Genomic DNA, 17009 nt, shown 5'->3' with positions numbered 1-17009 from the left:
CATCATAAGCCAAACAACCTATCTGGAACAGGTGGCCAACCAATCCTTGTTCTAGCTATGGGTGATGAAAAGACACATCATGCCCTTTCTGTCCTAGGCTGCTTTGTCATCAGTCCTCAGACACACGTAACATTGTCTCCAACCTCCATCCTTATGTGACCATATACCATATAGACCATATGTTATAGACCATATGTTATAGACCACAGAGTACCATATGCAATCCTCTCTTCTCTACATAGCCAAACTCTACCCCTTCTTTTAAGTCAAGAACAAAACTGAACTGCTACTTGGGATGACCTCATTTCTTCTGGTCCCTATCCCTGACAATCAATGCTATGAAGCCTGATAATCATATTTATTGAACAAGTTCATGGTTGGTCTTATCTCTCACTAAACAATAAAATCCTGGAAATCCAAGACCATGTCATGAACTACTTTTATATGCACTAAAGTGCCAAGGTACATAGTAAGGATTCAATGAAAAATTGTATTAATTATATTTTAAAAGTTTAGTATATAACAGCTGATTCCAACAACAAGTATCCAATAATAATTCCTAGAGTTTCAAACTATTCAGTACTAAAAAGAATAGTTTCAAGGACTGTTTTGAACGAAAAGAAATACTATCCATAATCAAAGGAAACTGTGCCTCAGTCTTAACCTCTTGGACCCCATCTTCTCATTTGGAAAACAGCTCTACAGTATCTCTCTACAGGTAGTAAATGGACAACAGGACTGTCTGTAAAACCCCTGGTAAATGAAGACTTTATCTCCTAGTCCTGGAAGCAATGCTGACGTCTCCAATTATGTAATCTTGGTATTACATTATATTAGTCTGGCTCACATAAAATTTAAGCTACAAAAATACCAAAGCTAAGAAAAAATATTTACTCATGCTTTTCTAGGATGCAGACCGAGGATGCATGCATTGCCAAAATTCCATAGAACATGCTTGAATGAAAATAACAATGCCTTGGTTATTAAAGGAGGCAATGGCCTGAAGCAGTACTTAAGAACAAAGATTACTTGGTCCATGCAAGAGTCAATATTTAAGAACACAATGACAAATTCCCATTTAAGTTTATGAACATATTACTTTTCAAGAATTTTCTTTTAGTTAAAAATTTGGTGGTTTTCTTACCTAAAATTCATGAACCCAATGAAGAGAAACTTGAAACATGGAGCTCTTCAATGGGCCAAAGGGCCAGATTAGAGTTAACTCTGCCTGTAATAAGTATTTAACAATGGCAACACAAGATGTGAACTTTTTCTTGGTCTCTAAAGATACTCATTTATCTTCTCTGACTAAAAAATGTAACTGTTGGTCTACAAATGTCTGTGGGAAATGAATGGATGATACCTCCAAATCAAAACACAGGGCTCTTAATTTTAAATCGTTGTTTAAAATCCTAGAACAAGTAAAGTGTCTCCTTGGAAGACTAAGAATCACTGAATCCAATTTTGTATTACTGTTACTAACAGAATAATCTGCCATTTTAAAAATGTCATAAAAAGGGCTCATGTGAGCTAAAAATGACCACTAAATGTTACTGCCAGTGCTCCTTGTGATGTGAAGCAAACCACTTCGCTTTTCTGAACCTCAATTCTCACATCTGCAAAGTGTGAATGGAGCTGATCCCTTCTTAGGTTCTCCTCAGGATACCAAGAGATGATGATGATTATAATTAGTCTCACTTTAATTAAAAACATGAATGAAAACATAAGCATGAACTCTGAAAAACATTTAGTTAAGTCCAAAAGAAATCACATTACAGGAAAGAACTTTTAAAGGCCCCCCAATTCCAATCCCACAGCACCAAAATACATCAAATATAAAAGTTTTACAGAGTTTGCTGTAGAAACAGCAAATGTCTTCATAGAAACTGACCCCTTACTGGGCAGTTAAAACTGCAAACCAGACTTCTACCTTCCCGGCTCTGAAGCATGCCACTGGAATCCTTGAAGCCTGTTATCCTTGATGTTTATGGGTGTGAGAACAGCAGGGGGCGTGGACAGGATAAGAAACATCCCCTGAGTCATGAACAATACAGTCCACATGATGCCACCTTCTGCAGAAAGATTCCTATTAGTCACTTCAAGGGCTACTTTTTCTTGGCTTCCTTTCATTTTCCCTAAAAAACACAGGCTATCACTTCAGAGATGAGAGATTTCCCATTCACAGTCAGACACTGGGGAAGAGTCTCCACATCTTGACAATGTCAAATGTAGAGTCAGACTGCGAAATGTGACTTTCTGTCAATGGAGGCTTCAGGTTAGTGGAAGCAGCGGGAATGAGCCTAGCACTCTAGCCCTGCCACACTCTGTGTGTGTAACAGTAGGCAAATGACAGAACTGTAAAGGTGAAATTGCCTACCACCACCAGGCTGCCATCAACACTAAACTAGACAGATGAAAAGGGCCTCGAGTGCGCCAGCATGGAGGATAACAGGCACCGAGGTAGTACCACTCCTGCCGGGACTCCTGCCCTTCCACAGAGACTAACAGCAGGGGTATGGCCCACTCTTTAGGTGTGGAATATGTGTTTGCCTGTGTAAACAGGATGGGCAAGGGCAGAGGTATGTGTGCAGTTCAGGGGACAACTCTGTAGTCAGTCTTTCCTTCTGCCTTTATTGTGTGTTCAAGAGATCAAATTTAGGTTTTCAAGCTTATGTGACACATGTCTTTACCTGCTGTGACACCTCCCTCCCTCCCCCTCCTAGATTTAAAAAACAACAACAAAAAAACAAAAACAACAACAACAACAAACAAACCAAGATGTCCTGTAACCAAGGTTGGCTTCTAAGTCTGAAGGACGAACTTGTGCTTCCAACCTTCCTGCCTCTAACCCCCAAGTTGCACAAGCACTTCCACCTGGGATCTATGTGGTGCTGGAGACTGAAGCCAGGGCTCCGTGTGTGCCACTCAGGCCCTCTCCTGACTGAGCTCCATCTTTAGCTCGGACATGGAATACTTCTGATCCCTGTCTGCATCCCACTACCTGACCCAGAGGAAGAAACAACAAACGCTCATTTAGTGCCTAGAAATGGGAATTCTTTCACTCTCTAAGATGTTGATAGAATCCTGGCCACTGTCAAAGAAAATTCTGGTTTTCACCTTGGTCAAATAAGTACTTGCTGCAAGGTAATACACAGTTCAAATCAAATCAGCCATTCTGAATTCTAATAATTACATTTTCAAAAACACAAAAGCCTGCACCCCCTACAGCTCTCATTTTTAGTTTTGAGAATCCAATTCTTTCCTCAACAATGGAGTGGGTAACCACAGAACTGTGTGGAATTTCTTTTCCTAGAAAACATGAAAAGCAGCAGGAGAAAAGTCGTTCTTTCTGGAAAGTGCTGCACAGTCTTCCTGGAAGCAGGCCGCGGGGCTGGGGAGGATGCTGGCCCGCCTGTGCACCAAGACACTAAGACAAATGACCAAAATGCTTCTGTCATTTAGAGCCTAGAAAGTAGCACTGTAGCAGCTGCAAACACAGTCACTGAAAATCACTTTACTTGGATCTAATAATGCTTTTGCAGACACATTTTCTTCTTCAACTGTACAAAATCTCCCTATACTGTTTGGACACGAGCTTCCCTTCAGTGAGACAGAGCAAAGCCTGTACATAGCAACAGAAAAGCAGATCTTCCTTTTCAGACTGACTTTCTCTCATGTAGCCCAAGTCGACTCATCCACATGTCTTTTAAGAAATCATTTCACTGCTGGTATCATGTTGTGCAGGCAACAGTGTTTTCTAGTTCACCTGACTCACGTTTCGATCCTTGTCTCCCCAGCTGACTGTGAGCGCCCTGACTCTGGGCAGGTTGCAGACCCCCAATGCTCTTCCCCCTGTAGTACTGAGTCACAGGAGGTCTCGCTGTGACTCAGTACTAACACAGAAGAGTGCAAAAGCTGTCCTGGCTCACTGTTACTCTACACAGAGCACATGAATGTCACAGGGGCAAAAAGCAGGCTTTTCACACTACTCTCTACTGACTGGTCACAGAGCTCGAACCCACCTACTGCAGGCTGATTCGCACAGGGCTAAACCAGGGAGAGACCCAAAGGCCATATATATTTTGCTCCTGCTGTAAGGAATGAGAAGTCCTCAAGGCAAAGCCAGCATGCATTAGGGGCTGTGTTAGAAAGCCCAGCCTGCACAGCACAGAACCTCTCAGTCAGGTCCCACTATAAGTTTGTTAGACGACAAGAAACACAAAGGGAAAGAGTCTTAGAAAGTCTTAACATAATAATATTATTTAAGAACATGCAAGTAGGGGCTAGTAGTTGGCTTGGTGATTAAGGGGATTGATTGGTTGCTCATCCAGAGGACCTGGATTCAATTGCCAGTACCCACAAGCAGCTAACAACCATCTGTAAATTCAATTCAACACGACCTGTCGCCCTCTTCTGGCCCCCATGGTAATGCATGCATATGTTGCACAGACACACATGCAGGTTTACCCATACACATAATATAAAATAAATTTAAATTCAAAGACTCCTAGCCACTCATTCCAGGGCTCTGTGATCATAAAAAATTATATATATAAACATGAATGCACCTCACAGCTTGTCTGTAACAGTTTAGAACCCAAAACAATACAAGACATCCTTCAGATGCGTGGTTTAAAACACACAAATAAAACTTACTAATTTTTCATAATGTAAAGAACACATCTAAAACAAGGACCAACTGGTTCAAAAGAACATTTGTTTTAATATATTTACAGAGGGAGATGGACCCCCTAATCACTTCTTTATGCATGAAAGTTTTTTTTTTTTCACCCTACTATGTCACAGGTATTAGTCTATGCACAAGGAATACAACACTTAACCAAGGTTGCAATTCTAGGAACTTATGGAAAGCTTGAGCTCAGTATTTTAGGACCTCAGGGCTGCTACAAGAACCCTCATTTTATAGGAGGGAAACTCAAGATAGAGAGAGGACAGCTAACTTGTTCAGTCAATTATTGTAGCCATCTGGGATAAAGGCAGGGGAAGCCAGTTTTCTGATTCCTTTGTTTAGCATCAAAAATTGCTTTATTTATTAAGCAAATATGTCTGTGAGTCTCCTACATGCAAGGCAGTATGTGAGGCATCAGCTACACACAGAATGTTAAGATACTGATCCTGCTTTTCTCAAACACTATCATCTAACAGCAAACCCGTGGACAAGAAGGATGACAGCGCAGTGACAGAAGAGCAGATTTGTCTCTGTGGAGGACTCCCATATTGTCATGAAAAGACAGCCGTAGTTAGTTCTCTGCTGACAATAACCCCATGAGGACATGCGCCTAGGTCTTATCCCTGGGATGCTGGTGAAGAAACTGAAATGCAGAGTAGCTACAGGAGTCTATTAAGGTGGTCTCCAGGGGCAACAGATACCTAGAAACCAAGCTGTTTACTACAAGAGACTCCGTTTCCACAGCTGATTGAAAAGGCACATGTTCTTTTCCTGTCAACTCATTCATGCACACATCTGCAGGTCTCTGGGCAGTACAGTAACATCCTGAGAAATGTTACCAAGTGAGATTAGTTATTTAGTGGCCCCCAAAATAGACAATGTACAAGTTACAACTTTCAGAATTTTTTTTTTTCTGAGACAGGGTTTCTCTGTAGTTTTGGTGCCTGTCCTGTCCTGTCTCTCTATAGACCAGGCTGGCTTCGAACTCACGGAGATCCACCTGCCTCTGCCTCCCGAGAGCTGGGATTAAAGGTGTGCGCCACCACCACCTGGCTACTTCTAGCATTCTTAATGGGCCCCATTATTTATATATAAAATAGATGGAAAAGGCCCTGCCCTTGCGGACTTAATATTATAAGAATGAGCAAATAAGCATTTCAACAAAAAGTGACATAGCTAAATATAGCACAAAAGCAGAAGACTTGCTGCAAATTTGCATCAGTAAAAGTTTTAGAGAGCAAGTCCAAATGAGAGCTGAGCCACTTTCCAGTCAAGAGAAAGCAGAAGCCTGTATAAGATGGCGCAGACTAACCCTCAGATTACCAAAACAAAGGCTCTTCTCACAAGTGGTCATCAACTGAAAGAATCAATTTCCAACTTCCTCCATTTACTTTTCAATTGTACTCAAACTCATTCAGAAACCACTCCACTTGCCTCCTTCCAGGAAGGTTGTCATTCCCACCTCTCCCGTCCAAGGAGAATGAATGTATAGTAGGTGCCTCCATCAGTATAACTTAGGCAAAAGGAGGAAAACCATGTGTATCACCCACGACCCTATTCTCCCACCTCTTTCCACCTAAATGAAATCACTTTCTCCCGCAGAGTGTAAAACTTATATGCAACATCCAAGAATCACTTCACAACTATAAAAAGAATCAATTTAGTTATTTTTGCTTTCCCAACACAAAGTCTCATATAGCCCAGGCTGGCTCCAAACTACCTAGGTAGCCCAGGGTGACTTTCAACTCCAGATGCTGCTACACCTATACTCCAAGTACTGGGGTTACAGGCTTGTACCCTCAGGCTCAGTTCCTATCACTGCTGATCATGGTTTTATAAGCAGACTGAATTATGTGAAACCTTAGGACACTTTAGAATTATTGCCCAAGTACACAAAACTGAAGAGAAATAGCATCAGTCACTTTATATTACCAAAAAGCAAAAATGATAATTATCCTTTCAAACAATTAATGTTTTATTTAAAAAAGAAAACTCAGTTTTTAAAGCAACATAAGAACTAGAGAAATGGCTCATCAATTAAAAGCCCTTGCAGCTCAACTGTGTGAACCAGAGTTCAGATCCCAGAAATCACACCTGTAACTCCAGCTGCAATGGATCTGATGCCCTCTCTAGTCTCTGTGGGCACTGCACATACGCATACATACACTCACATAGACAGATGCACACCGATAAATCAAAAAATAAAATATAGTAGTCTAGTATTTTCATCAAATTCTTGGGAAATTCATATTCACACCCAGTTACTTTCCTTTTAAATATTTGGTGAATTTTACAGGGTGATAAGTAGCTATTTAAATTACAATTCAGAACTACCGCACTGTTTCACTGCCAGCAAAGCATATTTCATGACTTTTTTTTCCTTTTACGACATGTTCACTCTGTAGCCCAGGCTAGCCTCAAACTCATCATACGGTCTCAAAATGCTCCTAGCTTGGCCACTCTAGCACTGGTGTTACAGGGTGTGCCAGTGTTTAGATCACTTTTTAATTCCTAAGACTTAGTTCCATCACAAGAAAAAATATTCTGTAGGCAGTAAGGCCAAAACAAATTTGGAGTATAGCAACTTTTTTAGGTGGGAGGGAAAACTGGGCCTGGATTTACATCTAGCTCCTCCAGAGAAAGACCAACAATATTGGATCCTACATGTTAAGGGAGCAACTGAGCATGCAACAACAGTGACATCTAGTGTTAGCAACTGTAATCCAACTGGACTTGCTTTAAATCCTCTTAAGTGTTGAACAACTCTACTTAAGAGCTTCTTTTCTTTAGAAACAGATACAACTTGTATATCACATTGAAATCATCCATAATCAAAATGGTTTCCTAGGTTCAACAAAGATATCTTGTTAAGAGAAAATATGTCAGAGTGTAAATTCCAAAAAGCCAAAACTGTTTCTGTGTCTCTAAGTGCCCCACTGAAGTGGGAATCAGGGACACTCACTGATCAGAATACAAAGAGGGTCACATGTCTACCTGCACAAGCCCAGAGAGATGCTGGACAGTCTTTATACATGTCCAGAAAAGGTAATGGGGACATCTTAGGAATATCTGGAGAAGGTGACAAGGAAAGACAAAAATCTCTGCTCGCTGTACTGAGATCAGTCTGCATTTCTGCCCTGTTTCTGCTGCTGTCCAGACCTGCCTACCGAGGAGCTGACCTGCCCAAGGACTCGGGGCATGGATGAAGTCACTGTAGTGTCTTTCCAGTCTTAGATCACCACGAGTCTGTGAGTTTGGCCTCCCTCTAGCCAACAGTGCTGTGAAGGTGAGGTTGGAGGAGCTTACCGGTTTGTTTTGGAAAGTTCATCCTTTCCCCTTTTAACTCCAAAGATTCTTGTGATCAAGGAACTAAAGAGAAGTGTGGATGAATTTCTCACCTAATGTAAAAATAAACATAAAATAAGAGTTAAGAGATAGTCATGGCATGAAACCAACATTAATAATGTATAAACTAGATTTTTAAAACTCATTACCTAAGTAGCAGGGGAGGGCTAAAGAGAGTAAGGTTTGTGTTCATAAAATAAGGCAAATGAGAAAAAACCAAAACAAAACAAAACAACTTTCTGATAATCCACTCTGACTTCCTCTGAAACTGAACCAGCTACACAATACAACCGTATGCATACAACAGCTTTTTCTAATATTATTGTTTCATCATATATTTGTATGCTTCTTAAAAACGAAGCAGACTTCTTTCCCCACATTCCGATGATGAATATTCTGAGAAATCTGAACTTCTCCTTTTCCCTGTAAAAAATACTTGTGATATTTAACTTTATAGAATCCATGTAATTAAAACAGCCAAGACATCAGTTAACCCTCAAGATGTTGTTTATTAATCTTACAATGCCAGTAACTGACTCAAGTAATTTTAACCATGAAATTATTTTATGATAACTGATTAATAAAAACGAAGCAAGACACCCAGTCATGGCCACACAAGCCTGTGACCCCAGCACTTTGGAGGCCAAAGCAGGAGAGTCAGGAGTCGCAGCCCAGTCAGAACTATTCAATGAGACGGTCTCAAAAAGAAAGAAAAAAAATAATAATCAGGCTTCAGGCGGGAGACATGGCTCAGCAGTTAAAAGGACTGGCTGTTCTTGCAGAGGACCCATGTTTGGTTCCCAGAACCCACGTGATGGCTTACAACCATACACCATTCCAGTTTTAGGAAATCCAGTGACCTCTTTTGACCTCCTTAGGAAACAGGCATGCATATGGTGCACTTACATGCACACAGGCAAAACATTCACATGGGAAAAATAAATCTTTTTAATAAAGGAAAATTATTATTAATAAACTATAATTATTTCTCCACGACACTAACAGACCCCATCTTTACTAAACAAAGCATGTCAAGATACTTCAGAATTACGTAGAAATTGTGACTATCCTAACTTTATCATCCTTCCTGAATTATCTTGTTAAATCAATGTACACTGAATTATAGCACAATCCTGGAGAATATTCAGTTGGAAATTAAAAACTGCCACAACAGAATCTATATTCTAACTGGATAGGCACCCTCATCATAGTATATGAAACTAGCAATATAAGCTGAAAGGTCATCAAAACTAAGAATGTGAGCCAACAAGAAGGTTCAACAGGTAAAGGCACTTGCCACCAAGCCTGATGACTTGAGTTACATACCTATTGGTAGAAGGAAAAAACTGATTCACACAAGTTATCTTGTAACTGTCACACATGAGCCATACATTTATATATGCATGTGCACATGAATGTCATACATTTTTAAAAAGAGAGTAACAATGAGAGATTTAGAAAACAACTTTCTGAAACCGTTGCAACAATGGTCACACACTCAAATGCCCAGGAACAGTGACAACAAAGACATCAGTGCACTGTGTCTAGGGCACTCACTGTCCAGCTGACTGGTGGCCACGAGGGAATCGACTAAGACCATTATTGCCAGACCTTCTGTTTTTTTCAAGAGAAGCCAGAAACCCTGATTTTTATGTGAAATCTCACTATTTGGAAATGCTGGCAACAAATTAAAGAAAAGGGAGGAATCACCATGGAAGCCAAATAAAACACAACAGCAGACCGCATCTGTCCTATGGCCACCGACCACAACCTCTCCACTAGAAGCCCAGATCGCCAGTTCATCCACAATACCCTTGAAATGGACTTTATGGATATATCAGCACCATTCACAGCATGACCCCCCAACTGGACAGAGATCTCCTCATATCCAATCAATAGTCAGCAAATAATGAAGCCCTGTGATGGCCCTGCCGAATGTCTCCGACCAGCAAGCCACCCATTTTGTCTGTCTCCAGTACCGTCTCTGCCCCAGGTCAGATCAGGATTATCTCAGTAGTTGTTAATGTCCTTTAAAAAAAAACTCTAATGGGTGGTTTTGATTTGTATATCCCTAGTGATGAATGCTATTAAACATCTTTCTATGTGCCTACTGGTCATTTTAATATCTTCTTTGGAGAATGTATTCAGATTCACTATGTACCTTTTAAATGGGGAGTCATTTTCTTACTGAGTTTTAAATATTCTTTATTTAAAACCCAGGGCCTTACCCATGCATGCTAGGCAAGTGTTCTGCTATTGGTTCAAACCCTAGCTGCCATTTTGGTTGCTGTTTTACAAGACAGGCTCTTGCTACATAGGCCAAGGCTGGCTGGAACTTTGCTATGCTCTTGCCTCGGCTTCTCGAGTACTGGGATTATAGGTGTGTGTACCTGCTACCGTTGGGCATCTGAACATAGTAGAAGAGCATCACTAGCTGCAGACCAAGTGTTCAAACACATGGGCCTATGGGGGACACTCCATATTCACACACGAAGAGGGTAGAGAGAAGCAAGGGAAAGAAGGTGGTGGATGGCTTAACCAAATCCAAAGATATATGAAAAACCCTTAGGGAAACCCATTCTTTTAGAAGCTAATTTTCAAAATATAGTAATAACTTTTTAAAGGAATTTGAGCACAGTTACCCTGCATGGGAAGACAGTGCTTCTCCCAGAATACATGAGTGCCAGGCATGGGATAGCTTCCTATGTGTTGTTGGTCAGGGAGGTCCCAGAAGCCCCCAAGACAACAAAGGCTAGTGCCATTGTTCTTGGTTGTCCGCCAGAACTAGATGGTAAGACTGCTAAAGATACAACACATCTTGGATAAAGGAATCCACAGACTCTGGAAGATCCATTAAGATACTAAGAACTGTTCTGCTTCTAGGTCAGTACCACTAGTCACTCTGGAAATGCAAACCAAAACCAGAATGGGAGGGTCTGTAGGTAAGAGCTTTATTGCTCTTGCAGAGGAGCTGGGTTTGGTTCCCATCTTCCCACATGGTTGCTCACAACCATGTAACTCCACTTCTAGGGAATCCAATGCCCTATTCTGACCTCTGCAGACACCAGGCATGTTAGGTGGGATATATATATATATATATATGAAGGCAAAACACCAATACATATAAAAAATAAACAAGTCTGAAGGTTTTTGTTTTTTTTTTTTAAACCAGACTAGAATTCTATTTCACACTTACTAGGATGGGCTATCATTAAACAAAAGGAAAATAATAACTGTTGGTGATGATGTAGGGAGACTGGAGCTCTTGTGCATGGCTGATGTGAATGTAAATGACTCTGCCACTGTAGCAAACAGGTTCCTCAAATGTGAAGCATATTACTATGTGATAGACCCAAACAAATTGAGGCAGGGATTCAGAGAACTGGTATACAAGTATTTATTGCTGCATCATTCATAATTAAAAACTTGAAAACAAGTTCAGAGTCTATCATCTTATCAATAGAATAAGGAAAAATATCTTACTGGTATACCGGAATACTATTCAACCTTCGAAAGTACTGAAATTCTGATCCATGCTACAACATCCCTGAAACACACCAAATGCGAAGGGACGTCTGTTTCATGATTCTACTATTTGATGTGTTAGGCCAGACAAATCCATGGAGAGCACAGCACAGCAGCAGGCACAAGGGTGAAAGAATGAATGGGTGAAGACCCTTCTGTTGGTGGTGAAAGTTCAGAAATATGCAATAGTGATAACACCACTGTACTTGATGCACTGTGTTGTGTACACTTCAAAACTGTTCAAGTGGTAAGCTAAAAAGAATGGTAATGGACCATTTAAAGAGAAGTAACAGCCTCGTATATGGTGTTGTTACATATTAACAACCTGTATAGAGTGGTGAGTCACTATATACAGCAAAGAAAAATGTAAAGCAGTAATAGCCCAAAGACTGAGATAAATAGAAGCATACTATTAACAAGTTCTTACACTTTACACGGCGTAAGATACACAAATGCCAAAGCAACCACAAAATAAAATTGTTATTAATGATAAATCAACAAAGGAGATAAAATGGAACCTGTGGTGGTTGAAGAAAATGGCCCCCATAGGAAGGGGCACTATCAGGAGGCATGGCCTTGTTGGAGGAAGTGTGTCACTGTGGGGGCGGGCTTTGAGGTCTGATATGCTCAAGCTATGCCCAGTGTGGCTCACTGTGCCCTTGGGCTGCCTGGGGATGAAGGTGTAGAACTCTCAGCTCCTTCTCCAGCACCATGTCTACCTGTGTGCTGCCATGCTTCTCACCATGTTGATAATGGACTAAACTTCTGACATTGTAAGCCAGCCCCAACTAAATGTTTTCCTTTATAAGAGTTGCTGTAGCCATAGTCTCTCTTCACAGCAACAGAAACCTTAGCTAACACTGAACCATAAAATAAAGGAACAAAATTTAGTCTGATCAAAAAACTTATCCCCTGAAAAAATTAGTTGATAAAATGCAGCATATATATTTTGTCATCAGGGTAAGGTCAGCTTATCAAAAACCTACTATTCAAAAACATAATTAATTCAATGGGCACAAATGGCAAGAACACTCACTGCCCAGACAGGCGATGTGAAGCCCAGAATTGCAGCCTTAGCTCCATCAGCAACAAAAGGAATAATGTTTTCTCCCAGACGTGTATCTCTGAACAGGGCTCTGAGGATATTTAAAGCATGAACCTAGAATAAAAGTTCAAAATCAGTGGTGAATTTAAAACTATGGCAATTCTAAATCTGTGGCCAGTTCAAATGAAATAGTACATTTAAGAGAACACACTTATGAACTGAAAACATAGTAAAGAGTTTATCAAATGGAGCAATACAATTAAAAAAGTTCATCCACTGAACACAAGTAGAATTCTATACCTAATAAATAGGAACAGCGGGTTCTTTCCAAAGATACATGGAACATTTATTTTATTTTTTAAAAATGATACCAAACCTACCCACAAACAGAATCTCAATAAATATCAACTATTGCTATCTTGTAGATTGTGCTCTGATCACAGTGGAATTGGGTAGAAACATTATTTTAATGTTTTTAAAATAAATACATTTTAAAACACTAGTCAAGGGGCTGGCGAGATAGCTCAGAGGTTAAGAGCACTGGCTGTTCTTGAGGAACACCCAGGTTCTGTACCCACAAGATAGCCCACAACCACACGTAACTTCAGTTCCACAGGATCTGACAGCCTGTTCTGACCTCCGTAAGAACCAGGTACATATACACACATGCAGTCAAAACATGCATACACATAATGTAAATAATGATTAAAAATTTTTAGTAATAATCAATTTTTTTAATATTTATAGTTGAGTATTACCAAGGCTTCTAGACATTGACATTGACACTGCAATTGTAAGTGTACTTTAACTGAGTCTTAAGATCTCTCACAGCAATCGGCCACTATGTGTATGCTAACAAGCAGCATACTTTCTCCCATTTGGCCCATATTATGGCCCATGGCACCTGATACCACTTATGACTTAAAACCAAGTAAACTTACTTTTCTTTTCTATAAACTTTAGCTCTGTTCCCTAACTGAGCATGGGCCTTCCACAGTAACCTCTTACAAAAAAGTTAATTTAGCAAGGAAATCTAGAAGACAAGGCTCACATATTATTTACTCCCTAGTTGTAGAACACAGCTATGAAGAATGTTTGACACAACTGCATATACACAGTGACTATAAAAAATTAAACAACATTGCGGGTTGGGGATTTAGCTCAGTGGGATTTAGCCCTGACTGCTCTGCCCTCCAGCACATGTGTGTACTTCCATCCTTACCTGGGGTACTGCGCCCTTTGAGGTATCCACAGACAAAGCCAAAGAGATCAGCTCTCTCATTGTTCTTTTCAACAAGTCCAATCTGCCCTTCTTTGGTTCAGATGCCAACAGTGCCTATGGGAGGAAAATACCAAAATCAATGGGCTTTGGTTTTGCATACACCTATTTGTCGGTTGGAATTAATCCCCAAACTGAAAATACCCTCTACAAGAACAAGACTACAGGGGCAAGTTAATTAAGCCAGGCTGCTTAAACCAGGTAGCTTAACTTCTCTTCCTTGTTCATATATAAAATTAGGCTAAGGTGAAATCATGTCAACTCCAGACTCTTCTGTTTGCTTATTGAGTATATACTTACAAGTGGCTGATGAATAAGTGACTTAGATAGGCCACCTTGTAAGGACCAAATCAGGTAGAACAGCAGATACCATAAACAAGGCACTTCCAGAAACAGATTGATCAAACAAGAAAATTTTCCTTATTTAAACAGTTATGAAAACATTCTGGATTAGATTTCTTCTAAAGGTTTTCAGGCCCTCTAGATATTGATCAACAATTTCATTCTTCACAGAAGAGTCTCCTGAAAGTCTAATCATACCACAGCATTTGAAACTCCATAGGACAAGAAGCATTACAAACTCCAAAGGGATCTTGCACTTGGATTTCAAAGGAGCCACTTATTTACTTTGTGACTAGCACCCAATAAACAAAATAATGGGCTATCAGCCCACTTAAGGCAATATAATAAAAAGAAATGAAGTACACACGTACACACACACACACACACACACACACACACACACACACACAAAATATAACATGAATGAGTCCTGAAAATGTACTGCTAAGTCAAAGAAGCCAGACACAAAAGACTGAATATCGTAGGATTCCATTTACATGAAATGTTCAGCACACACAAATCCACAGACAGAAAGATCAGTGGTTGCCGAGGACTGAGAGCAGCAGAGGTGGGTGGAATGGGGAGTAAGGGCTAATGGGTGAGGGTTAGGAGATGTTCTAAAATTAGATTGTGCTAATGGTTATTGAGCTTTGAGAATATCCTGAAAAATCACTGTACTGTACACATTAAATGCATAAACTGTTGCCACAAGTGATTTTTATCTCCACAAAGTTGTCAAAGAAAAACCACTTAAGCTACATTCTTGAACTCTCATCCTCCACATCTACATCTTGTAAAATGTAGCTTCTGGCTCCCTAGAGCCAAAGTTTGCAACTAGTCTGCATCTTCTATCCATGACAAGCTATGCAATAGGAATTTAGAAGACAAACATATAAACAGACTTAAAATAATTCATCACAATGTATCTATCTTCAGAAACATGCTCTATGAGTATTTTTAAAATGTCTGTTTATGGGGTTGGAGATTTAGCTCAGTGGTAGAGTGCTTGCCTAGCAAGCGCTAAGGCCCTGGGTTTGATCCTCAGCTCCACCAAAAAATAAAAAGTCTGTTTATACAAAGGGTAAATGCATACATTAAAACGGTAGTTTTCATCACAGCTACATTTAAACTGCAGCTGTCAGTAGAACAAAAAGTATTACTTTATGGTACATCATCCCAAGAAAAACAGGACTCTCTTTGAGCAGATTTTTCTGATAATTAAAACTTTATTCCACTAAAATGAATAAGAAAGCTACACTCAATTACTGAGAGAGATTTTTCCCAGAAATATGACTAAACTCAACTTGCCTCAAAGAACTAGGCAAAAGTATCGCAATGTTGCCTGCTAAGTCTGGGTTAGGAAATGGACTTGATGGTCACTCTTAACTATGACCACTTGATAGCACAAGGTGAATATCCCAGCACATAACACAAACACTGGGCAGGACCCTCAATTACCTGACATTTGTCCTCAGAAAAGAAGGTCATATAAACACAGCGGGTCAGAAGGAACCGCAAGTCAGAAACTAAATCAATCATACTTAGCTAGACAGAAGGTATAGGCAGAACTTCTGGACAAAGAGAGCTCTCCAAAGAAGAAAGGGGGAGTCACCAGCTGGATACAGTGGAAACAGGACATGCAGGAGGAGAGGTAAAAGCCACAAGCCACGTGACAGCATGCAGATGAACAGAAATGGATTAATTTAAGTTCTAGGAGCTAGAAATAAGCCTAAGCTAAGGCCAAGCTTTCATAATTAATAAGGAGTCTCATGTTATTAGTTGGGAGCAGGTAGGACAGGGAAAGACTCATTATAGAAAAGTGGCTGGGATCACATAGAAAGCTCACTTCTCAGGGCTGCCCAGTGATCTCAGTCAATCACTTCTGCAGTTGGTGTCCCACGGGCCTCAAAAAGTCATGAAGAGACTAGGAATAAGAGAAGAAAATGAGGGCTGGAGAGATGGCTCAGTGGTTAAGAGCACTGGCTGCTCTTCCAGAGGACCTGAGTTCAATTCCCAGCAACCACATGACAACTCACAACTGCCTGTAAGTAATTAATTCCAAGATCTGACACCCTCACACAAACATGCATGCAGTCAAAACACCAATGCACATAAAATAAGAATAAACAAATTACTTGAGAGAGAGAGAGAGAGAGAGAGAGAGAGAGAGAGAGAGAGAGAAATGAGAGAGAAAGAAAAAACTATAGGGCTGCTTTATTTACTTACACTGTGCTTATTACGCTACCCAATTCGTGGGTTTTGTCTTACTATAAACGAGGGTGGAATCTGATTAAGTACTGCGAGGGTATTGGTGTTTACTCTTTGAGCTAATGAAGCGATAGTCTCTTATTCTCTATCCTGTCAGCAGCACTAATAGCATGTGGGGATATGAGCAGGTTGTAAGGTACAACTGTTTTAAAAAGCAAGTGTCCAGCATGTTCCCATCTGTGTTCAGGAACTGTACTCACACATAGTCTCTCATGAAAACGTGGTCAAGAGTCAGATGGGCTGAGCTTAGGCTTTGGAAAGTTTGCCATCCCCATGACCTCTGGCAGGTCACTTCCTCAGTCCCCAGTCTCTTTACTTAGGACATAGCCATATGATAACTGTACCTATCTCACAGGGTTTAGGCAGGGTCCAAATGAAGTAACAGCTGTGATATAATCACCACTAACTGTGAACTATTAAGATTATGATTTTTATGATGGATATGTTATAGAAGGACTCAATATGGGTACTTCCTAGAAGTAAGCAATCCTTGTGCCACAGTGATTTCTGACTAC

The 17009-nt window shown here is 40.3% G+C and overlaps 1 protein-coding gene across 1 annotated transcript in view; it reads right to left on the bottom strand.

Moving 5' to 3' along the window:
• Positions 1–17009, bottom strand: part of Thada (THADA armadillo repeat containing) — a 289455-nt gene that overhangs the window by 195612 nt on the left and 76834 nt on the right. Inside the window, 3 exon segments of the mRNA XM_036170461.1 lie at positions 7997–8088; positions 12597–12719; positions 13828–13941. Coding sequence (XP_036026354.1) covers positions 7997–8088; positions 12597–12719; positions 13828–13941 — 329 coding nt within the window.

The sequence above is a fragment of the Onychomys torridus genome, chromosome 21 (assembly GCF_903995425.1).
Source record: "Onychomys torridus chromosome 21, mOncTor1.1, whole genome shotgun sequence".
NCBI classification, from domain to species: domain Eukaryota; kingdom Metazoa; phylum Chordata; class Mammalia; order Rodentia; family Cricetidae; genus Onychomys; species Onychomys torridus.
Note: the sequence above shows the minus strand (reverse complement) of the source record. Positions and strands in the feature narration are given on the sequence as shown.